The 27,074-nt window shown below is 52.1% G+C and overlaps 2 protein-coding genes across 22 annotated transcripts in view; one reads left to right on the top strand and one right to left on the bottom strand.

Moving 5' to 3' along the window:
* Positions 1–4,002, top strand: part of USP20 (ubiquitin specific peptidase 20) — a 41,931-nt gene extending 37,929 nt beyond the window's left edge. For 3 of the 5 annotated variants that reach the window (XM_027616602.2, XM_027616599.2, XM_027616598.2), the window contains exons 22-26: positions 42–150; positions 994–1,096; positions 1,965–2,036; positions 2,409–2,585; positions 3,671–4,002. In XM_027616602.2, coding sequence (XP_027472403.1) covers positions 42–150; positions 994–1,096; positions 1,965–2,036; positions 2,409–2,569 — 445 coding nt within the window. In that variant the 3' untranslated portion in view covers positions 2,570–2,585; positions 3,671–4,002. The other 2 variants (XM_027616600.2, XM_027616601.2) reach the window with 2 other exon arrangements.
* Positions 4,003–7,459: 3,457 nt separating this feature from the next.
* The window catches only part of FNBP1 (formin binding protein 1), a 136,600-nt gene continuing 116,985 nt past the window's right edge, over positions 7,460–27,074 (bottom strand). For 8 of the 17 annotated variants that reach the window (XM_027616196.2, XM_027616182.2, XM_027616184.2 and 5 more), the window contains 5 exons: positions 23,351–23,460; positions 18,386–18,518; positions 16,619–16,740; positions 16,192–16,331; positions 13,160–14,597 (listed from right to left, as the gene is read on the bottom strand). In XM_027616196.2, the coding sequence (XP_027471997.1) occupies positions 14,419–14,597; positions 16,192–16,331; positions 16,619–16,740; positions 18,386–18,518; positions 23,351–23,460 (684 nt within the window). In that variant the 3' untranslated portion in view covers positions 13,160–14,418. Of the gene's footprint in view, positions 10,590–13,159; positions 14,598–16,191; positions 16,332–16,618; positions 16,741–18,385; positions 18,519–23,350; positions 23,461–27,074 lie in introns of those variants that run through there. The other 9 variants (XM_027616197.2, XM_027616183.2, XM_027616185.2 and 6 more) reach the window with 3 other exon arrangements.

Below are 27,074 nucleotides of genomic sequence, written 5' to 3'. Positions count from 1 at the left end.
CGCTCGCGCGCTCTCTCTCTCTTTCTGCCCTCCGGGCGCAGGTTTGGGGGCGGCCCCGCTGTGAACCATCTGTACGTGTGCTGCATCTGCCAGGTGGAGATCGAGGCGCTGGCCAAGCGGAGGCGGATCGAGATCGACACCTTCATTAAGGTGCGTGCGGGCGGGGGTGGGGTGCCGTGCCTCCAGCCTCTGGGGGGGATATGTGGGGAGCTGGGGACTGAAGAGCCGTGTGCGGTCAGGCTCTATTTGGAAGACCTGTCCTGTGGGAGAACAGAGCGGCCAGACGTTGAAGGCTTTGCTCTCAGAGGATCGGGTTCCGGAGGCTCAGGTCCATCTGCTTGAGCAGCTGTGGAAAGAACAGAACCCTGCTGTTTGGGGCTGGGTGACTCTTTATTGTGGGGGCTGTTCTGTGTGTGAGAGGACAGTGAGCATCCCTGGCCCCCGGCATGCCAGTGACAACAAAAATCACCCGCACCCATTGGCCATGTCCCCTGTGCGGCAGATCTCCCCGCTAGTGAGAACCATGGGGCTCTACAAAGTGACACAGAAGGTGCATTAAGTGAAAAAAGCAAGTGGCAAAACGACCCAGGATGATCCTGTTCAGGAAAGGAAGCAGGCGTGTGTGAGGCCCGGGGCTGCTCGGAACAGGGTGACCGGGGACCACCCACCCTTTGGGAATAGATCATGGGTGAAAGACAGTTAAGGCCACTGAGCTTTGTGCCTGTGAAAAAACGCTGGGTCAGAATAGTTAATGGAGCAAATCAGTGCACTCAGTTAAGTGGGGGGAGCCACATCGGCCTGTGGTCTCGGTTGGAGAGATGCCCCCAAGTGTTCCCTGCTGACGTTGGAGTGGTGGGACTTGTCTGGGAGCCCCAAATTTTCTACCTGGGGTATCTGGTGTGTTCTAAGAGTTGGGGATGAGGGGGAAAGTCAGCGGGGTGCTGGGGCAGTGGTGCTGACCCTCCCCTCTGCTGACTCTCCCCGGCGGCCCAGCTGAACAAAGCCTTCCAGGCGGAGGAGTCCCCTGGTGTCATCTACTGCATCAGCATGCAGTGGTTTCGGGAGTGGGAGGCCTTTGTCAAGGGCAAGGACAATGGTGAGTGGAGCATGGGCCCGCCTCCCCCCCCCCCCCCCCAGCACAGGTGTTCTCCCTGCCCCAGGGCTGGGATCGCTGTCCCCCCCGACCCCGGGCCAGGCCGCCCAGCGCCCAGGGCCAGGCCGTCTTGCTGCAGCAGGACAGGAGCCGTCTTGCTCACCACTTCCTCGTGTCCTGTCCCTGCTGGTGCCCAGACAAGGCTGCCTCCCAGAGTCATCTGCCGTCCCTGGCAAGAAACAGCAGAGCCCGAGCTCCACACGTGGCTCCCAGCCTAGCGCTGGGGGACCTGGCAGGGTCAGCAGGTTCTGTGCAAAGGACATTGGCCTTTCAGGGCCTAAGCACCAGCCAGGCCTTGGGGCAAGGGGAGGAGGGGCCTTGCTGCCATCCAGGCCCTGCTGGGCGGTGAGGTGCCAGGCGCACCCTGGGGGCTCCCTAGGGTTGGTGGAGGCAGGCAGCCTCGGCTGTGCTGGAGAGTCGCAGCTCCGGAGTTGCAGCCCGCGCTCGGGCCCCGGCTTCGCCTTCAGCCAGCTCTTCCCTGGGCAGGTCTTCCCCCTGCCTCGGGGAACAGCTCTCAAGTCCCACGGTGGCTGAGGATTACATGAGGTTTGGGGAAGGGTGCTCTGAAGCCAGTGCCTCAGTCCCAGAAATCCCTTCTGTGGATGAGCATCCGGTGCCCAACACCTGCCCCCGTGAGGATGTCACACGGACCCCGTGGGCCCCGGACGGCCTCTCTGGGGTCGCGGTGTTGGAGTCACGCCTTGAGAACGGCTCTTACCTGTTGAGAGGTGGAGGGCTGTGTTGGGGACCGGGGAGCTTCCCGCTGCTGCAGAGACCCAGAGGCGCTGAGCCTGAGCTGCGTCTGTTCCAGAGCCCCCTGGGCCCATTGACAACAGCAGGATTGCTCAGGTCAAAGGAAGCGGCCACATCCAACTGAAGCAGGGTGAGTCTCGCCGGCTCCAGGCCTGCCTCCCCGGCCAGCCAGCCTCCCCACGGTCCCTCCTGGCTGCCAGTCACAGTCCTGGGAGCCCCCACTGCTCCTACCCAGGCGCTGTGCCGGCCTCTGCCTGCCCTTTGCGGGCACCCCCCCACCCCGGGAAACGGGTGGCAGTGGAGATGTGCCTTCTGGGGTCCTTAGCAGACGGACATCCCCGTGGAGCGGCCCGAGATTGCTCTTGAGCAGCTTTGCACAGAAGCTCCCTCGTGGGGCCCAGACCTCCCGGAGCCCCCACGGCCAAGACCATGGCTTCCCGGACGGGGTGAGGGGGCACGCGCAAGCCCAGCCCCGACCGCGTGGCCTCTGGGGCCCCCGCAGGAGCTGACTACGGGCAGATTTCAGAGGAGACCTGGGTCTACCTGAACAACCTGTATGGTGGCGGCCCCGAGATCGCCATCCGACAGAGTGTGGCCCAGCTCCAGGACCCAGAGAGCCTGCATGGGGAGCAGAAGATCGAAGCCGAGACCCGGGCCGTGTGACTTGGTGGGCCAGTCTGTAAGTCCCCTCCCCTTGCAGAGACCCTCTCCCGCCCCCTGTGTGTTGGAAGAGCGCATCCCTGAATGCACCTTCCGTGAGGCTGTTTGGAAAAACCCCCTCGTGGGCCCCGCCGGCCTGAGGGACCCGAGTGTCCCCACCGGCCCCCGGCTTGGCCCTCCTCCCCGCAGAGGGCGTGCTTGTCCCCGCAAGAGAGGCTGGCCGCTTGGGTAACCCGGATGTGTTGAGAGACAGAAAAGTCGTTTGGGTTCCAGGGAGTAATGTCGCAACCAGGAAATACATCCACTTCAGGCTCTTCAAACGACCAGGGCCCTGCGACGTTCCTTAACTTGGGTCTTTGTGTCCACTTGTCACGGTCGCTGTGTCCCCGACCCGCTCCCTCGCTCGCTCGGGCCCAGCTTGGGTCCCTGGAGTTCCAAGTCAGGGGCTGTGGCCTAGGGACCGAGGGGCGGGAGGAGCTCCAGGCGCTGGCCAGCACCGGGGACGCACAGCAGGGAGTTGGGGTGCAGAGGCCTGAGCTGGAGCAGTGGGGGTGCTGGACCCAGCTCCTCCCTAGGCCCCGCTTCGGCCCCGATCCCCGGTGTCACAGAAAGGCCCCGGAAACCTGGGCTGCGCTCAGCGTTTCTCCTGCAGGCTGACGCCTCTGGACTCCTCTGCGGTGGGGACCCAGGGTGGGGGTTGTTTCTGGAGGCAGCTGGTCCCTGGCTCCCCGTGCTGCCGAGCTGGCCCCACGGTCTGGCTGTCGCCCGTCCCCACCAGGGAACCAGATGACGAGACAGAAGTGCCCCGCGTCACTGTGCTTTGCTGCGAATGCAGTCTCCCTGGGGGGGCTCCCTGTTTCTCACCACGCTGTATGGGGAGCCCGGGGAGCTGTGGCTCTGGGGCAGCTCTCAGTCGGCTGTGGAAGCCCGTCCTGGATGCTGAGCCAGGCCACGCTGGGGTGCTGGGACGAGCCCTGGGGGCTGGGCCTTGCCTCCGGGGGCACCCATGCCCCTGGACGAAGCTGCTCACCTCGTCAGGGCCAGAGGGAACGGGGGCGGGGAAGGGGCCTCGGGATCCAGGCCCCCACATGCCGTGGCCTTCAGTCTCTCGAAGCAGATGTGGCTGGAATTCCGGCAGAGCCCCGGCAGCTGGTGCGGCACGTAGCTCACTCTGCAGTCCTTCTACCCGGTTCCTTCCCCACCGAGGCAGCATGTGATCGAAGAACAAGCCGCTCTGGAGTCCCTTGACATTTGCTACAGTCTTTTGGTGAAAGTTCCTGCTGCAGCCAGCGGGCGACCCCATGGTGGGGCTGGGTGGCCACACGTCGTCACCCTGCTGGTGGCAGGTTCTGCACCAGGTTGTCAACTCGCCGCCCCATCGGCGCGGCCTCGTCGGTGTTCAGAATGTCCTAATAAATACATACGCGTTCCCCACAGCCCCCCGCTGTCATCTGTACCCGGGCAGCTCACTGTTAGCGGGGGGCCTGAGCCGGGGGTGGGGGGTCGGCGGTCCACACCACCACGCAAGGGAGGGGGCTTGGCAGGGCTCTGACACCAGACAGCCTCTGGAGGCTGCAGAAGCAGACAGGGAAGAGGGGGACGCAGGCACGTTTTCCTGGAACCAGCGCGGCCCCGCTTAGCCCGGCCCCAGAGAAGCGGGGCCGGATGTGGGGGGAGAGGGGTAAGGCCAGCACATCCCACGGGCTGGTCCCCTACTGGCGCCGCGCCCCCGGCCACTCGGCCACTTGGGGTAACCTCTCCGAGCTGGGGTTACCCTCCACGGGTGGAGGGACCCTTCCCTCCTCGGCTGACGGCGCACATTGGCGCCTCCAATCACAGCATCACGGTTGCCGGGGTCCTACACGGGGAGTTCCCCGGCACTTGATGATGCTAGTGTTTTATTCTCCCTGTGGTTTTGGTTGGATTTTGTTTATACTTGTTGGGGTTTGGTGGGGAGAGAAGAATGGGAGGTGTTTATGTGTTATTTGAGGCACATATACTTGTGAAATCCCATCAGATGTGAGCGTGCAGACCCATGTTCAGCATCAGGAATGGTTACCCCGGGGTGTTGCCATCACCGGGGCCCCGTGAACCCCTGTGGGTCCCTCCCGAGCACAGCCGCCACCTCGCCCCGCCCCAGAAGTAGCTCCTGCCTGTCCTTCATCCTTCACTTTTCTTTATAGCTTTCCCACGTCCGTGTGTATCGGAGTCTAAGCACTGTTTTTAGCTTTGCTCACATTTAAACGTTGTACACACGGAATTCCGTGGTACAGATTTTGTGATTGGCCTTTCCTGTTTACCGTGGAAGATGAGAATGAAGGATTAGCTGATTTCGGAGGTTTGGGGACACTCACTTACTGTACTATGGGAAGGTGGGGGAGAAAGAGGGAGGTGCCAAATTGGCCTTAAAATCTTTCTTTTATATTTTCCCTTGATATACCAGGCTTTTAAGTGGCTCCGCCGCCAAACTCAGATGCTGGAATCTGGAGACAAAACAGGAGACTGTGGGTGTTCACAGACTGGGCGCGGCTGGGAAGCCCGGGGCAGTGGGGAGGCCACCTCCTGTCTTTCCTCCGCAGGCATCCCCTCTCCCCTTGCCGTGGTCGGGCTCCTGCCTTCGGCTGGGCCTGGGTCTCCCTCCAGCAGCCCCTCTTAGAGGAGACAGAGCCTCTACCCACAGACGGGGGAGCGTGGGGGCCAGCGGCTGCCTGCGCGCGCGCTTCTGCTCACAAACCCGCATCAGAAAGTGCATTTGCGAGGTGCAGGCCCCCCCAAAAGTGTAGCTTCCTACCTTGGTTCTAGTTGGAATTCAGTGCAAACATAAATGATCCTGTGAGTCCTAACACCACCTCGTTTTGAGCCCCACAGAGGCTTGGGGGAAGCGAGTGGGGTTTTGGAATCACACCTCCCTCTGGCTCTTCTGCCTGCAGCAGAGAGGAGATGAACCCCCCCCCCCCCAGGAGAAGCTATGAAAAGGGCAGCCCACACCGTAAGACCATGTGTGTTCTGGAAAGCTGTCCCAGGGGCACGTTAGGATGCCGTCTCCAGCCCTTCCTTGGATCTGAGACCAGTGAGCAGCCTGGCCCAGGTGGTGTCTGGGGAGCCGGGAGGGGGGACAGGGCGTGGCCTGGTGCCACGGGGGTGGGGTGGGGAGGATGTGCACACCAAGGGGGCAGAATACTGCCCGGGATCCTTCCCGCCCCACCTCACCTCCCCCCGCCCCCCCCCCGCCTCCTTCCCGGGCCCAACAGCCTGAGAATGAGGAGATCCCCATTGTTTCCTCCCACATTGAGCCCCTTAGCTCTGAGAACAAAGGCACAGGGGGTCCTTTCTCCGATTCGGCTCCACCTTTTGTGGCCCAGCAATGCCCGCAGTGGATGGGAGGTCTTTAAGTACAGTCACGCACTATACCATCTGGACGGGTAGTGTTTAAAACCAGGGTCTCATGGGTACACTTCAGGGGAAGCAGCTCCTGATGCTCACAAAGTGGCTGCTGAATGCCGGGTTTGCATTTTAATCCCGGGTCCGAGAGGGTGCTGGCCACCCGAGAGGCTTGCTGCCTCCCCTTCTCAGAAAAGAACAGCAGAGGCCAGGGAGGGAAGGCGAGGCCTCATCCAGCCAGGGACAGGGCTTCCTCACGGCCCAGGACTCAGGGACGTTAGCCCCGCTGAGCTAGGCCAGCCGTTTCTCTGGCCAGACGCCCCCGGCGCCTTCCCTCCCACAGGCCTGCGGCGCCTCACTTTGGCTGCAGCGATTCAGAGTTGGCTCTCCGGGCTGTCCCGTGGGGCCGACAACTCCAGAGATCTCTTTTGCTTTAATTAAAAAAAAGAGAGAGACACTTGACCCCCCCACCCCCACCCTCCGGCTCAGCCGCTTCCATTGTGTTCTTGGTCACCTGGTCCCCGACACGGGGTGTCCTTCCCCTCTGTGCTGGCCCCTCTCCCGCTAGGGGTCGCCACTGCCTGTGCGGCCGTGCCGTGGGGCCAGGAGAGGCCGCGGAGGCCTGGGCCTGCCCCCCCCTCCCCCCCCCCCTGCCCTGGGCGGGCTGCTGAGTCTCCCAGGCCCACTGGGGGAGCCTGACTGACAGGTCTGCTGCCTTCGGAGTCAGGAGCTCTTGCTTTTTTGAAGGCCACTCACATCCGTTTCGGGGAGGAGGTGAAGGCCGAGGTGAGGCCCGCCCGGCCTCTTACTGGTGGCCTCACCTCCCACCCCTCAGCAACTCTGCTGCGACCTCCCTCCCTCCCTCCCGTTCTAAAACAGCTCTGAGGGGCCTTAAAAAGGTGTGGGCACAAATCACTGTACCTTCCCCCCCAAAGCCTGGGGTGGGATCCTCCATGCTGGCAGGGAAACGGGGCCTCCCGCTGCGCACATCCTGGGCTGGGTGGGGAAGGCTGGGGTCCTCCCCGCTGCAGTGTTGCGCAAGCCCGTGGTTACTGCAGCCAGGCTGCCAAGAGGGTGGGCTCGAGCACTTGCCAGAGCAGACTGCCCACAGGATGCCAACATGCCCCGCGGTCCCAGCACCCCCACCCCCCCCCAATAGGGGCCCCGAAGACCTAGAGTAGCTGCGCACTGAATGTGCATGGAAAACAAATTTCCTGCTCCTGAGGAGCCCCCCAAGTCCCTGTACTGAACCGACCTGAATCCCACATCAGTGTCCCCGACAGCTTTTCCTCCGGCAGGTGGGGTGGTGGGTAGAACTAGTGGGTCGCAAGCGCGCCCGAGCGGATGACTACGTGACTTGCCCTGGGTTCACGCGGTAAATCAGGTAAATGAGGTGCACACGGGCCCAGGCCCAGCCGCCCCCACCGCCCCAACCCAGCGGCCCCGGCCTGCTTCCGGGCCCGAGGTCACCTCTTCGTGCCACAAACCAGTCCCGTGACGACATAACAGAGGTTATACTTTTATTTAACATTTAGAGGATTAACATATAGTTACAAGGTCAATATAAGCCTTCCAATGGAAGCACTGTATTTGGTTTAATTCCATCTCCAGAGACAAATGGGCAATTCCAGAACCTTCACAATGGCAGGGGCCGTTACAACACTGAAATGCCTCCAAAGTTTAGAATTAGTGCCACACACACAAAGAAACCAAAACGTTTAAAGGTGCTCAACATCAGGTTAAAATAGAATTTTGGATCACTCTTTAAAGAAGTGTTTTGACGGCACCAGTGTGGGGAGGCAGAGGTATGAGGAAGTATGAAACTAAGATTTCTGGAAAAATACTTAGCATCCATGTCACTTTTTCACGTTCCATAAACTCTCTCCTGTAATTACAGATGTCACCAGAAGCCCTGAGGGGGGGCCTCTGTGCTGCGAGATAAGCTACAGCTTATCTGGCCTGAGCCTCACAGCCTGGAAGCTTCTGAGGTGAGCGCGCTAAAATCCCGAAGGAAAATCCCACGACGGCTTTCCATGCCTTTTTTATCTTGCAAAGGAAAAACTGGATGAATGACAAGTTCCTCTCTTTCCAGCAGAAAAACGTTTTTAGGTCATGTTCAGGGCAGGTGCTTTAAAACTTAGTCATTCTTACAACAACACTACTCTAGCATCGGTGGAGAAAGGACAGGCGTCGGGGGGCGAACGGGTGGCCGAGAAGCAGATGGGGAAGTTCCCCTACTCTACGGGAACTGGTCCATACTCCTATAGAGATGATTTCCCAGGAGGATCCCCAGAATAAAGGATACACCTCAACTACCCTCTAATGACTTATCTCCTTGAATGAGCTCAGGTTTGCTGCGCTCCCCTCCCCACACAGCCGCACAGACCCACCGGGGGCGGGGGGGGGGGGCGGGGTGCGACACCAAGGCTAACACGGAGAAGCACTTAGGATCCATTCCTTTCTGGACGCAGGTGGTTCAGAAGGGAATAAAAAAAAAAAAAAGGTGCAGGGGCTACAAGATACGAGCATATTCTCTATTGGGCTTAACAGACACTAAAAGAACAAACCACTGCAGCTTATACCATTTTCCCTACGTTGTGAGAACTGAATCTATCCTGACCCCAGAATATGAAAGATGCAATGCACATGCATTACTGAGGCTCTAAAATCGATTTAAAAAAACCATTTAGCATCCTTGTGGAGAGCAGTCAGCTTGGCTTGGTGAGATTCAGAAGTTCCTAGAGATTCCTGACCCCCCCATCCCTCCCCCCGGGGCTGGCGGAGGAGCCTCCGCGGAGCTGCTGCAACGACGGGCCAAACCACACACCTGCAGGTTTGCAGGGACTCGGGCGAGGCCCGGCCCCCCTGGCCCCAGGGCATCCGGCAAGCAGCCCTCTCAACAAGGTGGAGGAGCTCCCCACGGCTGTGGGGAACGGGGGCCCGCTGCCAACAGAGCAGCCCCGAGACCCCCACGGCCTCAGCCATCCCGGCAGATAGGCAGGTAGTCTTCAACCGCAGGGCCTGGCCCCCTTCAGGGCAAGAGAGAGACAGAGACAGAGACAGAGACAGAGAGACAGAAGGGGGGGCGGCTCATGCTCGCTTGCTTGCTCGCCTTTAAACCCAAAGCCACTTCCTCTTCACTTGCTTACCCCGGGCATGTGCTTGCGGGAGGTTTCTCTCGGAAGGGGGGGTGTGGTCGAGCTCAACCCCGGTTTCTGAGAGGAACCGTTTCGGCCACTGAACACAGGCCCAGCCCTTAGCACCTCTCCTTTCTGCCTCTTGTCCCTTCGGCTCCCATAAGACACCCTCGTCTTAGATTCGTAAAGGTCGAGAAGAATTGAGGATGTCCGAGGTGACCACCTAGTTACCAACAGCCAAACGAGAGAGCACAGAGGCCCGAGTTCCTTCTTGGGCTTTGGATGGTGTCTCGTTCACAGAAACTCGCAGCCAGTGACTCCTCCCGACCGGGTCTGCACCAGAGAAGGGAAGCTAGGCTGCTCTAAGGCATGACTGGCCACGGGCTACACGGCCTCACATTTTCCTCAAGGATCCGCAAGAGGAAGGGAACTTCGCTCAAAAAGCCAACTCCCTCCAGTCTCCGTGGCCCACGGAGCCCGTGAGAACATGCGGAAGCCGTGGCCACAGGACCACCTGAAGGACCGCCGGCCTCACAGGCAGGGTCTTTGGTGAGGAAAGCGCTAGAATCCGAAGATGTGAATCTCAGGAGTTCACGGGAAAACGGGAATTGTCACTTTGCAAGGAGCTAGGGCCGAGGTGAGACGCTCGCTCAAGCGCCACGTCCCGCAGGGCGATGGCAGGGAGGTGGGCTGGGACCTTCCCTCACCCGTGAAAGGTGGACGCTTCTGCGTGTGGCCCTGGAGATGGAATTTGACTTCCAGTGTAGACCTTTCCAGGCCACGGAGCACAGGCTCCCAATCGAAACGCGTGCGCGCGCACTCGGGGATGCATGCCTGCGTGTGCGTGCCTGCGTGTCCCCCAGCGCCCCCCACGGACACTGTCAGGCCAGGAAATGTTGCAAGGGCCGATGTTTAGTATGAGGTGAGGACCCCTAACCAGAAAAGGACCACCGAAGAGTCAACGGACTCGGGACGCGGGAACCCATCCATGACATCCGGGCGCTCGCTCAGTCCGCCTGGTGCACGCCTGACCCTCCCTGTCCAGATTCTGTCCGTCTCCCCCCGGGGAGACCAGTGGCGAAGTTTTCACGAAAGGCACAGTGTGAACCATGGACGGGCCAGGACGCGCCAGGCCGACTGAGGGCCAAGGCAGGGGCCCGGGAAGGAGGGAGCACGTGTCTAGCTGCCTTCCGTGGCCCCGGGTGGGGTGGGGGTGCGGGACAGGGACAGAACTGCCCCCAGAGAGGTGGCCGGACGGGCCGTGGGGGGAGCAGGGCCATGAGAAGCATGCTGTGGGAAGAAAAGAAAGAAAAAGGCAAGCAGCCGCGCGGCGGGTCGGGGGGATGCGGCTTCAGGCTGAGATGTCGTCGGAGGGCCGCGCGCCGGCCCAGCCCGGGAGCCGTCTGTGCGCGCGGGCGCCCGGGGCCTGCGGAGACAAGCAGACCGAAGGGGTTCTCCTGGGAAGGCTCACTGAGGCTCCGGCTCCTGCATCCGCCTCTAGGAATCTACAACACAAAAAGACAGAGAAAGAGTGTTTAGAGGGAGGCCGGTGGTCCGGGGCGGACAGTCTGCTCCGTAGACTGCGCCGCCCGGGAGGGGGACAGCTTTAGAGCAGTGGGGTGTTACCACGGGGCACGTCTGAGATAAGGAACTTTCACGGTTTCAGGTCGCCTCAGGGGCTAGCCTTCCCTGAAGGGAAGAGAGGCCCACACGGAAGACCCGCGCCCATCCACCTCCAGCCCCTCTTTCTGGGTCCGCCGAGTTTCGGCCGAAAGAAACGTGACCCGCTTCCCAGGAGGATGCAAGGAATTTCAAGGCCCGATCCTCTCTCCCTGACCGACACTCTCGGTGCTTTACCAAAAAAAAAGTAAAATCTTGGCGAAAAGGAAAAACGTGTCGCTCAGCGTCTACTCAGCAATCAACAGTGAAAGTTCTTCATCTGGAGGGGGGAGGAGAGGAAGGAGAGACAGACTCGTAAAGCCCTCAGGTGCACACAGGGCGAGAGACAGAGAAGGTGTCATCATTTAAAAGGCGGGGGAGGGCGGGAGGAGGGCAGAATTTTAAAAAAGCATTTGGCTGGAAAAGTTCCCCATGACTGAAGACAAAAGAGTTAAATACCCGGATTACACAGAATCATTTTCTCGGAAAGGTGAAAAATCATTTAAAATACACAACACTGAGAAAAATACGTTTATTAGAGAGGCAGATATGAGGGTACAACTAAGAGGAGCCAGACAGGTTCTTTTCTTTCAGGGGGAGAAGAGAGGGACAATCGTGTTGGCCGTACTGGAACAAAACTTACTCAGACCACAAGTGTCTACAATAAACTCAAGTCTGGAGTGGCCGGCAGGGGACCTAGTCCTTCCGGCTTCCCCAGCGGGTACAAAAACAAAAACGGTCATTAGGCAGCAGAAGCACCAATAAAACAAACAGACAAAAGAGTCAAACGTTAAAACAACGAATTCAAGTCAACCTTTTAGTTTTCAAATGGCAGTATATACAAATAGATGGGGGGTGGGGGGATTACGGACATATTTAACAGAAAGCAATTTAAAAAACCAAACTGAACCATAAAAGAAGACAGTCACGATCCAACCGACCCACTGGACGTTCCTCTAGTCTAAATATTTTGGCAATTATTAAATAGTCGCATTGTAGCTGACAACACACACACACACACACACACACACACACGTGTGCACGGGCACAGAACAGCTGTTTGAGTTCCCCACGGGCTGGGAGGGGTTGGGGGGGCAGTGTTCTTGGGGGTGCCGAGCAGACTGAGAAACCAGGTGGGGAAGACAGGCTTCGACGCATACACGAGTAACCTCTAAATGTGTCTCTAAAATAAAAGGAGAAAACTTCACCCGCAAGCCAAGACTTGGGTTCTTTCATTTTAGCAGATAACCAGGGGTGGGGGGAGGGTAGAAAAAACCAGAGTATACTCTGGGCAGAAATGGGAATTCTGATTCTTTGGGAATGGTTTCAGGACTTCTCCTAACACTCGGTGCATTGACCGGCGGGCACCAAGGCACACTTGTTCTGTCCTTCCTCCGCAGCTGCCTGTGCTAAGGGCCTGAGGCACACAACTTAAAATCATGAGCATTCAATTACACACCCAAACCCACACACGCCCCCCCCCGCCCCCCATAAACCAACTGAGCCATTTTCTGAATCAAATTTTCACAACCGTTAAGAAAAAAACAAAAAAACCAAAAACCTAAATAAATCCACAACAACGTCATGGAATGCCATAGTTTCCAAGGGAGGCTTCCAGAGGCTCACGTTGTCTCGGCCATTTTAAGACTTTTTCAGTGTTTGGTTTGCTTCCTGTAGCAGTTCACAGGCTGGAAATGAGTCCCATCATCGGACAGAAAGCTCTGATTTTAATATCTGAGGTCCCCCGTTCGCCTGGGTTCATGCCTAGTGCTGTAACCTCCCCTAGCTCGTGAAGAGGAATCCCTGTGGTTTCAGGGTCAGCCGAGTTACTTGCGGTAAATATTTAAAAAGGGGAACAGAAATGATTTTCCTGAGAGGTCTGGGGTCCAGGGTGAATGGCTTTATCGATATTACATCAGCAAAGGTAGAACAAGGCAAAATAATTCTGAATCACAAAATATTTTAAAAAGCGGGCGGACCGACGTCGGTTTCCTGCTTTGGGCGTTATTCTACCATTTACGTCCGAAGTCACCCCTGGGGGGACACCGGCTGAAGCGTACACGGGATGGCTCCGGACTGTCTTTACAGCCTCCTGGCAATCTATCATTTAACAATAAAACGTGTTTTAAAAATCAGGCTGTCATTAGCGTTTACCAAATTCCATTTTGGTGGTCCTTGGGGAATGTAGCAAACTTTCTGCTAGATTCTACAACAAGCACCTGTAACTCCGGCCAGGTGCCACACCCCGATGATAAGCAGCTGTTGATTTTTAAATCGGCTTTTTTTTTTTTGGTAGAATCAGCTTTAAATCGACTTGAGCTTATAAAAGGAGCTCACGATGTAAAAGCAAGGAGCTAATTTCCTATGTAAAAGTAGGAAGGACATGAATAAATAATTCTCAAAGCCAAATAAAAAGTAAATTGGAACTTGACACCTTTATTGTGAGCCATTCATAGCTGGTTCTCCGTGACCTCAGGGTAGATTCTTGGAATGGGCACACACATTGGGCTGGGTACCCATCTCTAAGCATGTGATCGATTTCACTACCTATGTTGCCAATTTAAAAATGCAAAACCCCATGTGACCCAGATCCCTTTCAAGATGGTGAAATACTTTAGTCTGGCTATAGTTCATTATATAAAATGAGCTAGCAATTCTAAAACGATTTTCAGTAAATTCATATTTTGGGTCTTAAACGATGTCAAGGATTAAGAAAAACAAAACAAAACCAAAAACCCAAAACACCTCCGCGAAGTGAGGAGCTGGGGGGGGGCGGGGTCTGCGTGTAGAAGCAGCTGCTGCTATTTATAGCCCCACCTGGGGAAGTGTGAGCTGAAAACAGCTCCACTTGCCACAAAACCTCCAAAAGAAGCATGCTGTTTTTTGTAAGTGATCGAAACAGCGCCAGGGCATCTGATGGACTCTGTCAGTGGCAGCGGGGAGCCCAGTGGCAGCGGGGAGCGCAGTGGTCTCCTGTAAAAGTCAACTGGTTAATTGTTAACCAAGCTTTTCCAGATTTCAGTGGGTTGTCTGGGATCATGCGCGGGGGAGAGGATACTCACGGTGATCTACCAATGATCTTAAACACGTTTAAGGAAAAATACACACGTTTAGTACCAACATAGGCCGCGTCTTACTCTTTCCTCAAGGAGGGGGAGGTTTTATTTATGACTTCCTCCAAAGCAAGTGATTGTAAGATTACACAAACTAGCATAGTTCAAGTTATTAAGTTACAAAATGTAACACTCTAAGGGGGTTCCATTTACCGCAGTTGCTAGATAGAAACAGAACTGAAGTCCTACCCGCCCCTCTGACGTGTGTGGACTTTTAAATTCAGAAATAGCGATTAGAAGCTAGAAGGCAACTTTTTTTTTTTTTTTTGGATACCTACAGATACTGCCGGAAGAACTGTTTATCCGATTCCAAATGACAGAATTGTAAATTGGCAGTTGGCAGCTTTCCGCGTCATATTTCATGAGCAAGTGAAATGTGATTATAGTCAAAACTAGCCAAGGGAATTCTGGTGTCGAACGCCTACAAGCCCACCGCGTGGCCATGTGACAACACGCACTCAGTGTCCTCCAGCCACGCTTTGGAAGAACCGCTGGGTACAGTCATAGTTGTGGGGAGAGACAACTCCAATTTTTTTTTTACAGTTTTTTTTTTTAAGTTGTATTAAATATAAGTCTTAGCACCTTTGGCATTTTTGTCCAAATAGACTTCGACGTACGAAGTGGGGACATAACCCTCTTCATCTTCATTTCTCCGAATGCGGGTCCACCCGTCGCCTTTGTCTTCCTCGATCACGTACAGAGTTTCTCCTTCAACCACGGAGATGGTCCCTTCATTCTGACCTGGAGAAGCGAGACCAGAATGAGTCAGCTTCCCGTCACATCCAGGAGGAGCGCAAGCAGGGGGCTTGGCAATGAAAGAGGCTCGGCGGGCGAGCAACAGATGCACTGGACCCCTCCCCGGTTGCCCTGCAAGGGCTGCTCCCACCACGCAGAAGCTTCCAGGCCCCCCCCCCCCCCCCGCCCCACTGCGGCTCTCCGGGACCCTTCTCCAGCTACTCCAGAGCCAGGGGCTTCCCCAGGGGACGTCTTTGCCCTTCCTCTGTCTCTTAATGACACCTTTTCGGACACTATCCCCACTTCTCTCTCTCTCCCATCCCGGTTCTTGCCGGTAGCTAAGCTTCCCCTTCTTGGGCCCGAAACACGTGTCCACTTCCAACGTCGGCCCTGGCTCCTAAACCTGGCCTCGCTGTGTCTCTTCCCAGACGACACCTTTCTCCTACCTTTCCACTTCAGGGCGGCCCCAGGGGGGGCACCTTCAGGACTCTGCTCCCTTTCCTCCGGTCTTTGTTCCCCGCTTCCAGTCAGCCAGGGGTCCGAGCGGTTTGCTGACTGCGACCTCTCCGGGCCCACTCTTTAATAACGGGGGTCCCCAAGACCACTTGCTAAGATAACTGCCTGAGACTGGCGCCCCACTGCTCACACAGAATTCTCAAGGGCAGACTGTCCGGGGAGCTGCTTACAGGGGGGCCGTGGGGGTGGGGCCGGGGCGTGGGAATGAGGTTACGTTGGCGACGTCGAACCTGGTGCTTTCTTGTCCCACTGAACATGTGGTCTGTCGTGAGGAGATCTGGAAGATCCATCGGTCCCAGAGCTTCCTAAACCTACCTGAGCTCGGACTGCTTCTTCCACAGCATCCTTGGTATCTTTCTAGGGGACATCGTTCTGGCAACTCTAGGCGAGTCTTTCGAGCCCTTCATCCCTGTCCTCCGATGGGTCCCACACATGTGCCAGTACGTGTCCTAAGGTATAGCTCTGCTCAAATGCTTTCAACAGCTCAACTGGGGCCCCCCCAACTCCGAACGATTCTTACCCACCTCCCCCCTCAAGGACACCACTCCTAGTCTCGGATTCCACTACTCTCACCTAAGACATCTAAGCTCCAGCCACACGAGCCCATGCTTCCCTCACCTCCCCGCCTCAGACGCAGAGCAGCCTGGAGAGTTCCCTGAATTAATTCTCTTAAGGAAGGGAGCTCGCAGTCCCATGAAGCGCCATCGCTCTGTACCCCGCCTCTGGTAAGTGCTGTCAGCTGACCTCCCCCAAATGTGTGTCCGCTCTCCAGGGGCGGGTGCCACGCCGACCCACCCGCATCCCACCCCTCTGGGGGCTTTACAAGACAGGAGCTCCCAGAAATACTGGACGAACGGATGAAATCATCATTGTTCCACGCTATCTGCTGTAAGGAAGCCACACGAAAACTGTTCCATTGTACGGACCAACAGGCAAAACGTGCAGCCATGAACCAAATGATGGTGATGATGACGGTGAGCAGAACGATAGGGTAAGACAAGAGAGAAAGATCTGGAAGAAGGTCCAATCACAGCAGGAGAAGGGACAGCGTGCGCAAGTGGGGAACCGGGCGGACGCGGGTCACCTTCGAATGTGTAGAGGGCTTTGCAGGTCCCGATGGCGGGCAGGGGCTCCTCCTCATCAAACTCGTCATCGAAGTCCGTGGCCAGCACCTTCCCCTCACCCTCCTGACTCTGCTCCTCCGTGTAACTGCCATCCGGGCTGCTCAAGAAAGGAAACCACACAGCAACTATAGCGACTGCCCGGCGACGCGCTTGCACCGGCCCCACCCCGGCTGCTGTCACCAAGGCCATCGCAGGTCATCCGTGTGCTCCGTCGCCGCCCCACACGGCACTAGGGACCCGCGTGGTGGGGAAAGGGCAGGTCAGGCATCTTGGGCTCTTGGGTACGGAGCAAGTGCCTCGCGCTCGTCTCCAGCCTCCAGAATCGGGACACGAACACAAAGCAAACCTGCTCCCCTCCAGACAGCAGGCGTGGTACAGATACTGTACCTCTCGCGGTCCTGGGCACAGTTGTTGACCGTGGCTGGGTTCTGGGCGTCGAACATTCCACTCTGCCGGCGGGCCTGCTCGCTGCGTGCTGGCAGCCTGCCTTCCACCTCCGCCAGCCAGGCCTGCAAGCAAAAGCCACCAAAGACGCTGCTCTGAGCTCAGCTGAGGGCCCAGCCAGGGAGTCTTACAGGCCCCAAATTCGGGGGGCTCAATGGTCATTGAAGCTGAGACTCGAGAAGGACCACACCGGGGGGTCTCTAGTGTCTCTGCATTCGGCTGTATAAGGCACCCACAGGCAACTGCTCCTAGTGCATCTCACGTTGGAGAAGTAGAAGCAAACGTGTTTAGGCAACTGTCACAATGGGGCAGAAAGAGCACTGGACTGTGTTAGACTCTTGGGCTTTTTTTTAACTTTTTTTTTTTTTTTTTAAAGTAGGCTCCATGCCCAGCGTGGAGCCCAAGGCAGAGCCTGAACTCACAACCATGAGATCAAGCCCTGAGGTGAGATCAAGCATCGGATGCTTAACCGACTGAGCCACCCAGGTGCCCCTCTACTCTTGGGCTTTTTAAAACAGCGGTGTGATTTCAGTTAAGTCGCTTCTAGTTTCTTCTGGTTCCAAAATTCTGTGACCGTGAGGTCCCACTGGAGAAGAGGAGACTCCTGCTGCACATAAGCTCAGTGTGAAAGCTACACTCACCTTTTCTTGTTTTGAGGACTGTGTCACTCTTTTTAATAGTAGAGAAACGTATATACAGGAAATCAAATAAGATAAAAGATAAAATTATCTTGGGCAACATTGGAAATAGCGTAAAAAAGGCCAAAGGATAACAATGACCAGGAAAGAACATTTCTAGGTTCTAAACCCTCCAACAGTAGTAACTGACTGACGGATTCTAGGAAGAATCTTAAAAAGCCGTATCTGACCCTTCGTTGCTAGAAGTAACCAATTCCGACCGGAGCAATCAGTCACTGATATATTTTTCCATGTTCTGTAGCCTCGAAATTTGTGGGTAAAAGAAGCCTTTTGGGGGCGCCTGGGTGGCTCAGTCGGTTAAGCGTCTGCCTTCGGCTCGGGTCATGATCCCAGGGTCCTGGGATCGAGCCCCGCATCGGGCTCCCTGCTCAGTGGAAAGCCTGCTTCTCCCTCTCCCACTCCCCCTGCTTGTGTTCCCTCTCTTGCTGTGTCTCTATCTGTCAAGTAAATAAATCTTAAGAACAAAAAAGAATTAAAAATCCAGTGAAAAATGGTAAAAAAAAAAAAAAAAGATGCCTTTTGTCCATAGGTCTCGAGTGCTTCTCTCTCCCTCCTTAAAACATTTATTTATCTTTCCTACTCATTTCTAATTTGTGTCTCTCAGCAGTTGTCAGCTCTCTGACCCTTTGCTGATGGGTCCTTTGTAAGAACCGTAACGTATTTGACTTGATTTTTTTTCACTTCTGGATTCACAATGGCACACTCGCAGCTGTATCCATTATCAACAGGCGCTGGAACAGGACCGACTAAGCGAAGCACTTAAACCAAAGAACAACGCATCCAAATACAACTGTGCATGTCGGTTTGAGGGGACATCCTGGGCAGAGGGCAGCCGAGGGGCAGAACCGCCGGTGGGTGACCACTTTTCCTTTTATCACAACTTGCCAAGTCCCCCCGACACCCTCCAGCCGCATCTCTTGCACGAATCGCTGGTGCTCTACAGCATCCCCAGCCCTTCCTCGGTTTCTTTTTTTTCTATCAGAACTTTTCCCCACCCACAGTGTTTCCATACCTCAAATTTCTGGGATTCTAGCCGCAGTTTTTCTATATTTTGGCTGACTTCGGTTAATTTGTGATCCAAACTGGCTGGGTCTCCCATCTGAGGATTCTTCAGGTAAACATCTTTCATTTTTGTTATGGCATCTCTGAAAAAAAAAAAAGAGAGAGAAGAGGACACTGTAAAGGTGAATGTCGCCCGCCAAGTGTATTCTCGCACCACCTCGCACGCCGTGTGAATGGGAGCACGGGAAGACAGTGTCACCAAGTGGGTTGGAAGGGAGTTTTGGGGCCGGCTTTCATCCTAAAACTCCGTTAAGAATTCTGCTCCCGAGGTCTGTATAGTCCAGAGATGGATATGAAAACTTCGGCTGCCTTTTCTGAATGGTATCTGGTTCCTCCCACTGCCCTCAGCAACTGAGAAACATGAATCACTCCTGTCCTTCCCTTTGTGCCAAACAACAACAAAAACAAACAAAGCCCAAATACCCAGACGCACATTTTTCGTGCAAACTGAAGCTCCAGCTGGCATCCTGGTCTTGTGGGCTACCATGAGTTCCCCTCACGGAGAAGCACAGTTAACTGCTTTGGAAGTTTTATTACACACTCTTTCAACTATTAAGAAACCAAACCCACAGCTGGTGTCCGCGACAGGCAGGTACCTGAGTCTCAAAGCTACATATCGCAAGATCCCACACCCTTCCTGAAATCGTGTTGGCGGCCCACGCATAGCAACCTGAGTAAATGAATCCCCACAGGAGCGTTGCAGCCAAGCCTGGGGCTATCTCTGGGACCGAAGAGCTCTATTAATTCTGAATTCTGGTTCTGAGAGACTTTCAGTGGGGTTCGAGGTGTTAAAAGTTTACAGCAAATGACTCTGCAGGTGGTAAGGGGCCAATTTTAATGAGCATCAGTAAAAGGCAGCCTCAACCTGTTACACAACATAAGACCAATGAACCAAACCCTATTTTGAGCCACGGCAAATAGTTTAACTGAAAATACAGAAATAACAGAAAGCGAATTTCCACAAGCCCTCACCAGGCCTGGGCCCACCCCCTCGCATCTGAGCCCTTCTGAGCCCTTCCGGCCTGCTGCTCCTTTGTGGGTACTGACCGTTCACGCTCCCCGAGGCCCCGTCTCCACTACAAAGCCCCCTGACTTTTCTCCACTGCCTTCTTTCCCACAGCGGGTATCACTTTCCAACATTATATAATTTATTATGCTTATTATTGTTTATTGTCGGTCTCTTCCTACTAGAATGGAAGCTCTCCGAGGAAGCTCTATGGGCTCAAGCTCTTTTGTTAACTTGGTATCTCCCCAGTGGCGGGACACTACGTGGCACGCAGTAGATGCTCAGTAAGTACCTGAGATGACTAAATGCTCTCACTACAAACAAACGGTAGTGTCTACCTTTACCAAATCCCTCTCCTGACTTTATGGCCATACCTCGAGCTACTGTCCCGCCTCTCTGCAAAACTTCTCGAAAGACTCGTCGAGATTCATTACCTTTGATTCTCCTCCTCCTGTCTCCCCTGGCAGGTCTCTCCAGAAGTTTAATTTTATTCATCTTTTCAGGGAACCAACTTTTGGATTTGCTGATCCTCTTTGTTGAGTGCATATGTTTTTCTATGTCACTGATTTACACTCTTTTCTTGCTTCTGTTTTCTTTGGTTCAATTTGCTGTGCTTTTTCTAACTTCTTGGGATGGACACTTAGCTCACTGATGTTTAGTGTTTGCTGTCTTTAATACATATGGAAAGCTGTATCGTTCCCTTTATGAGCGTTGCCTTAGTGACAGCCCAGTAACTGATGTATAGAATATGGGTTCAGGTTTAGCTCTGCTCCGGTATCTTCCAATGTCTCTTTTTTTCCCTCTTTATTGTGCTTTCAGTGTGTTTCTTTTTCTTTCTTTTTTCTTTTTTTAAACATATAATGTATTATTTGTTTCAGGGGTACAGGTATGTGTTTCCGATGTCTCTTGTGATTTCTTCTTTAGTCTTTGAGTTATCTAGAGCTACATTTCTTAATTTCTAAATGTTTGTTATTGGTACCCAGCTTTACTGCAGGCTTCAGAGAACACACCTTGAATGGTGTCTACCCTTGGATGTTTGTTGAGATTTGCTTTGTGAAAACAGGATATGCTCAATTGTTGGAAATGCTCTGTGTGTGCTTGAAAAGAATGTGCACCATGCAATGATTGGATAGACATGTCTGAGGTCGATTTTGTCAATTATATTACTTAAATATTCTACCCTGAATCTGTTGTTTTACTAGTTATTCAGAGAAGTGCATTAAACATCTTCCTCAACAGCGATGTGTTTGTATTTCTTGTACATACTCATGTCAAAGGGTTAATAGCATAACCTTTTTTTATGTTTTGGGATCAGACGGTCCTACAGCTTTAAACTGGGCTGTTTGTTACTCAAAGCATTTAATGTTAGGAGGTTGACCTTCTTGAACTTAATAGTTTGAGGGTTTTTTTGGCCTGAAAGTCAGTCTTCCTCTGGCTGGCACTGCCCAACCAGTGGATGGTGTATCTTTTTCCATTCCTTTATTTTCAATCTTTCTATACCTTATGAGGTATGTTTTTTTTATACCTTATGAGTTAGATGTGCCTTTTGTAGGTAGCATACAGGTGGATTTTGGGTTGTTTGTTTTTCAGTCTGAAAATCTAATCGGGACATGTAGTCTGTTGACACTGAACATACTCATTTTATTTTATAGACACTATGTGCCAGGCATTGGTCCAAGCACCTCCCATACACTGACACATTTAATCCTCACTATTGACTTCCTTTTCAAGATGAGGAAACCGAGGTTAGGTTAAAAGGTTAAGATCAAGAAGAAGTTAAGAAGCTTATCCAAAGTCTGCAACAGAAATAGGCGGAACCAGGTTTGAACCCAGGGTATATTAATTTATTTTTAAGTTTTATTTATTTAAGTCATCTCTGTATGCCATGTGGGGCTCAAACCCACAACCTGGAGATCAAGAGTCGCACGCTCCTCTGACTGAGCCAGCCGGGCACCCCTGAGCCCCAGCGTGTTTTAAATCTGCCCTCACACTTTGTGCTTTTGATTCATCCCGCCGTGTCCCTCTTGTACAAAATGTAAGTTGCATGAGAACAGAGGTTTTCATGTGTTTTGTTCATCGCTTTATTCCCAGGGTCTAGGATACTTCCTTGTACACAGTAAATGCTCAATAAACAGTCATCAAGTAAATGGTTAAACTGGATTTGCCTTCTTACCAGCAACGCCGCTGTGAGGGTTAAAAGGTTAACCAGCTTCCACGGCCACAACCCAAGTGGCAGAGAAATTTTTCTGTATAACTATTGGACAAGAGTGCCCACGACCTTCTTCAATGTCGTTTCAAATACCCGAGCCAGAACTTCTTACTCCATGCAGAATATTACTTATTCAACACCCCGAGATTTAACTGGTTTATACATGCATGACCCTTTTTACATATGGTCCCACATGTAATAAAAAGGATAAAGAAAATTTTCATCTCATGAGGTGTATTTCTAACACAAAACAAAACCAAAGGTAATTATATGTGCTGTTTGTTATGTACTGTAACAGGGTTTATAAAACTACCCATTTGGGGCGTTTGGGTGGCTCAGTCGGTTTAGCATCTGACACTTGATTTCGGCTCAGGTCATGATCTCAGGGTCGTGGGACGGAGCCCCGCATCAGGCACTGCGCTGGGTGTGGAGTCTGCTTGAGAGTCTCTCTCTCCCTCTGCCTCTCTACCCCCCCCCCCCACATGATTTCTCTTGCTCTAAAAAAATAAAAAATACAAATAAATAAAACCACCCATTTTTCAGGAGTTGCTCTACCAGAACGAATAAGCAACTACTTTTCTTTTGCCGTGTACTAAACTATACTACCTCACCAATTTTGTTTGTCTGTTTGTTGGCTTGTTGCATAACCAAATTTTAACCCTAGCTTCGCCATAACTAGATTTATGCAGAATCACTTTTTGGCCTGTGTACAGGGCACAAAATCTCAAGTTATCTTTTAGAAAATCTCAAATAGATGAATGATTCACCTAATTCACTCAGTGAGAATTTATAAGGGGAGAGACAATTAATAAAGTGGTTTTTTTCAGATTCGTTAGCAAGTAACCTCTAAGTGACAGAAAAGATCTACAGGTTATAAATGTGGGAAGGGAGGCGCAAATGAAGGGATATCAAATCTTTTCTTATTATTTTTTGCATATATACCATCCTGGGATCAAACTTACAAAACAGCTCAGAAAGCCGGGAACCCCAGCAGCGGGATCCTGATGCAGAAGCTTCTCAAGAGCAGGCAAACACACCTCTGATGGCTGCTGGTGTGTGTGTAATAAGACATACTATGATCTGTTTTCTAGACACAATCAGTCTGCTCTATAACAAGATAAGGAGACACGAGAACCTCTGGGAAGGTTTACTGTCACTTATCCTCAAATAGAAAGACAAGGACATTTTAGACCCAAAGCTAGAACGTGGGGCAAGGGAAGGGGGCAGGATTCACACCACGTATCTCTTCCTCATTTGTACAAAAGACTCAGCTACGTAGGTAAGATTAAAAAAGAAAAGAAGAGGGTGGGGGGTGAGTGAAACAGGTCGAAGGAGACTAAGGGGACACTTATCGTAACAAATACCGAGTCATGTACAGAAGTGTTGAACCACCATATTGTACACCAGAAACTAATATAACTGGAATTAAAATTTAAAACTTAAAGAGAAAAATTAAAAAAAAGAAGTACAGAAATACAGAAAAAAAAAAAGATAGCCAAATGTATTTTGTTCTCCAAACTGAGAGTAAAACCTATTTGTTAAAAAGAATTCTCCCGATCTGTAATGAAGCCATCCAGTAGACCCTCCATGAAAAAAAAACACACGGCTGAAATAATCACTTCTCTTGAAGCTATTTTAGGATTTCCCATCTTTTCACACTGAAACTGAATTTCTAAATAAGTAGTATTGCTCCACTCTACCTTTGATCCATCTCCTTTTGAATTTCTTTATTTAATTCATCGACCTTCTGCTGCAGCTTTTTCCTTCTCTGCTCGGGTGGGAGGTTGCTGAAATCCTCTGGCGTGGCGCCCTGCAAATGCAAACAGGCATGAGCCGGCGCTCCTCCTTGAAGACAGACACCGAGTGAAGCCCGCAGGACACATTCCCCAGACACCAGGGGATGCAGATGTCTGCATGTGTTCTCATGAACTAAAGGGAATTTCTTTCCCACGACACCCAGCTGAGATGCAAGATCAATGCATGCAAACTGCAAAAAAGTCCCACACACCAGTCACCAGTTCGGGGTCCAGGCTTGCTGGCCAAACCACCTCCGCCAAGGCAAGGAGCAAGGCTGCAGGAGGAGGGAGGGGAAGAAAAAATTCTGCCCCCCCCCCCCCCCCCCGCCGACGAGAATCGATGAAAAACAAATTCTGAGGCAGATTCTTCACTTGACCGTCAGTGTTGGTGGCAACACTGGAGTGTGAAGGAAGTTTGAGGTTTCTGCTCCCTCACACAACACAGGGACAAGTGCCCCCATCATCAACTGTCTCATGTCAAAGGCACTGTTTTACTCCCTACTCTGAGTCTTTCCACTTCGCCACACAGGCTGAGGCCAAAAGTTTCCATCCCCACCAAGTGACAGATGGGACGTCTGGTTCCTCAGAGAATGTGGTGGGGGGGAAGGACATTAAAACATCTATCCTCCCCTCTCTCCCCTCCACGCCCCCCCCCCGCACTCTCCCCTCCACGGCCTCTCAAAATCTGGTCACTCCTTTTTGACATCTGTAGGGGTGACCTCAGCAAATCCACATAGAATGTGCTCCCCGACCTCCACACCAACTTCCCAGCGCCCGAAATCCAAGCCAGCTGTTTCCAATCCAGCAGAAGGAGCCTATTTTGATATCTTGATCCCCTTTCAGAAACAATTAGTAGCTTTCCTCGGTGCAGGCGATTTCAGTAGAACACATCAACAGCGAGCTTCCAGACTCCTGCAGATGCTTACGTGTCAGAAGCTGCGGCTAAAGCTGTTGGTGATCAAGTGCCTTTGCCTTTGCTTCAATGAAGCGATTTTCATAAAGAAAGAGAAATGTATTCAATCTCCAGGGAGAAAGCCAAGGAATTTTAGGAGAGCTTTTACTTTCGAACCAATGAAACAGGCTGGCTTGGGAGCGTGGGTGGGAGAGAGGACCCGGGTAATGTAATTCCAAAACTGAGCTGAATTTGCCAAGCAGCTGACATGGTGCTTGTGACCGAGGTTCTTTGGCTGCTTAGGACAGAATGCCAGGGCTGTGCTGGGAGCGTGTGAGGCAGCAGAGTTTACCCGAAGGCCACGCACAGGCCTTTCCCCGCTGATGTTCTTAGACTCGTGCGTGCGTGTGTGCGCGTGCCCGTGCGTAAGAGAAAGAGAGGGGGAGATGAGTGGAACCAGAACAGAAGTGGCTACTAGTCCCTCATGGCAAGCCAAGCAAGCTCAGTTGCCTCTAAAGCTTAGATGAACCGAACTCATCTTCAGGATAGAAATAAATCAGGCTTGTTTTTTCTGTCCCCTATGCGATTATCGCGTTGGAATACTTGGAACTTGAACCTTGTGCTTTTCACTTCGCTCAGCTCCATCACCATGCCTGAAAGCACAATACCTTGTATTCATGCTGATTTTACTTAAATCACATCAGCATGGTTTCCAAAATTGAAGGGATTGTTTTGTTTTGTTTTGTTTTTAGGTGCTGGAATGCAACAAAACAAAAGACGCGCTTCTTCAGAAGCCAGGAAATCCAGGGAGTGCTGTTAATTCATCAATAGTTCTCAAGCCTAACGACCGGGCTAGGAGCCCCAAAGAATTTTTTCTACAAAGAATGGAAAAGTTCTCATCTCTGCACTGGTGAATACGGTAGCTACACATGGCTACCGAGCATTTGAAACATGGCCAGTGCAACTGTGGAACTGAATTTTACGTTTTTATTGGATTTCAATTCACGAACATTTAAATAGGCACAGGTGATAGGTGGCTACCCTATGGGACACAGGTGTAGACTGTGAGCAGGTGTAAGGTTTGCAGTGTATAAACAGCACTTGTGACTTATTAACAGATACCCTCTACAGCAAAAAATTTAACTTTAATTATTTAAGGGAACTAAAAACCATTAAGTAATAAATGAACGAATTAGGTCCCTTTCAATAGGTAGTCCGTGTTTCTGTATTGTTATTTAGAAACTACTCTCGTGAACTGTGCCTCAAACTTCGCATTGCCCTTGGAGATTCAGGTCACGGCTTCTTCTAGATCCAAAGGAGAGTCAGGTGTCTGGAAGTACCTTAAAAGGCCATTAAGGCTTGGATTATTTTAAACCATATTCTGACCTATGATTCGTTTTGCCACGAAGGAATTTATATTTCTAGCTTTGAGTCAGAGCAGACTTTCTGAAATCTTTGGAGCGGCCCAGTTTGGAAAGAGACTGGCCCCAGAGGTGGCGCTGGTTTTGCAAGAGGGGGTCAACGCGTATATGGACATTTTAAGTGGCTAAACCTCTAGGAAGACCTTGTTTTACACACAGAAGTGTGTAAACGCTTGCTTCTGAGCATCTCCCCCCAAGAGCACAAGCATGAGCTACTTCTTGAGAGTTTACACTTTTTTTTTTTTTCACCCCAGGCAACGCTTCACTTTTTTACTGGCTTCCAAGTAATGGTATAAAGCAACAATTCAATACCAGGTGGTCAAATGATTTCTATCTCAGACAGAAAGACCGCCTAATTTATTAATACTATTATCTTTTGCTGCTAGCCCCTCAGCAAAAGAAGAAATACAGACAGGGCAAGGAAGAAACCCCGGTACCTGAGAGACTCCTACTTAATTGATCCAGTTTCTCCCAAATTCATGCTGCCACCGAACACAGTTCACTGGAACATTGAGAATGTTTTCCTTCTCGTAGAGACCTTAATTAAGGACTCATCTGGGGATTTTATTTCACAGTCTAAGAAATGTTCCATTTAATAAAATATTCGTTTTCTCTAGGGTCGGGTTGGTTGCCAGACACTGAGTCAGGCTGAAAAAATTCTGGATACCCACACGTATATGTATCCATGTATACACATACAAATGTGTACCTAAGGACAACCAGAAACTATTATCCTGCAACATCAACAGCAGTGCATAAAGTAGCTGACCTTATTCCTGGTTGAACTGTTGCAGCTTATCACTGTCCATAATTTTAGGACAGTGTGGTGTTGAGAACTTACACATATTTCAAGTAGAGTTAGGGGTTATAGAGTTAAGAGTTTCTTTTAATAAGTTTAATGATTAGTCTGTTTACTAGGGCTATGCAATTAGGTAGGAACAACACAGAACACTAAGTAAACTATTTTAGAAAGGCTTAGGAGGCTCTTTTCACTGTCCATAAAGTCGTCTTGTGATTTCTTAAATCAGCTATGCACAAGGCACCCACGTATTTATGTAGCAACTTCAAGATCCCATTGGTTGCGATTCTCGCAGGCTGCCTTGGACCTGAGTTTGAGACTGGCACCATTCCTGCACGTCTCCCTCAGGCTCTCTGTGTTTTTCATCTGCTTCTGTGGCTCCCAGGGAGGAGCATCTTTAGCTGTTAAATTTACTTTTATTCCAAATGATCCAATAAATAAACTCCCCAATATCGAATATTTATATTTATGCTCACATTTAAATAAGGTTTGTTAACATCTGTCCTCCTCTTAAGG

This window comes from Zalophus californianus, chromosome 13 (assembly GCF_009762305.2).
Source record: "Zalophus californianus isolate mZalCal1 chromosome 13, mZalCal1.pri.v2, whole genome shotgun sequence".
Classification (NCBI taxonomy): domain Eukaryota; kingdom Metazoa; phylum Chordata; class Mammalia; order Carnivora; family Otariidae; genus Zalophus; species Zalophus californianus.
This window is presented reverse-complemented; position numbering and strand designations above follow the sequence as displayed.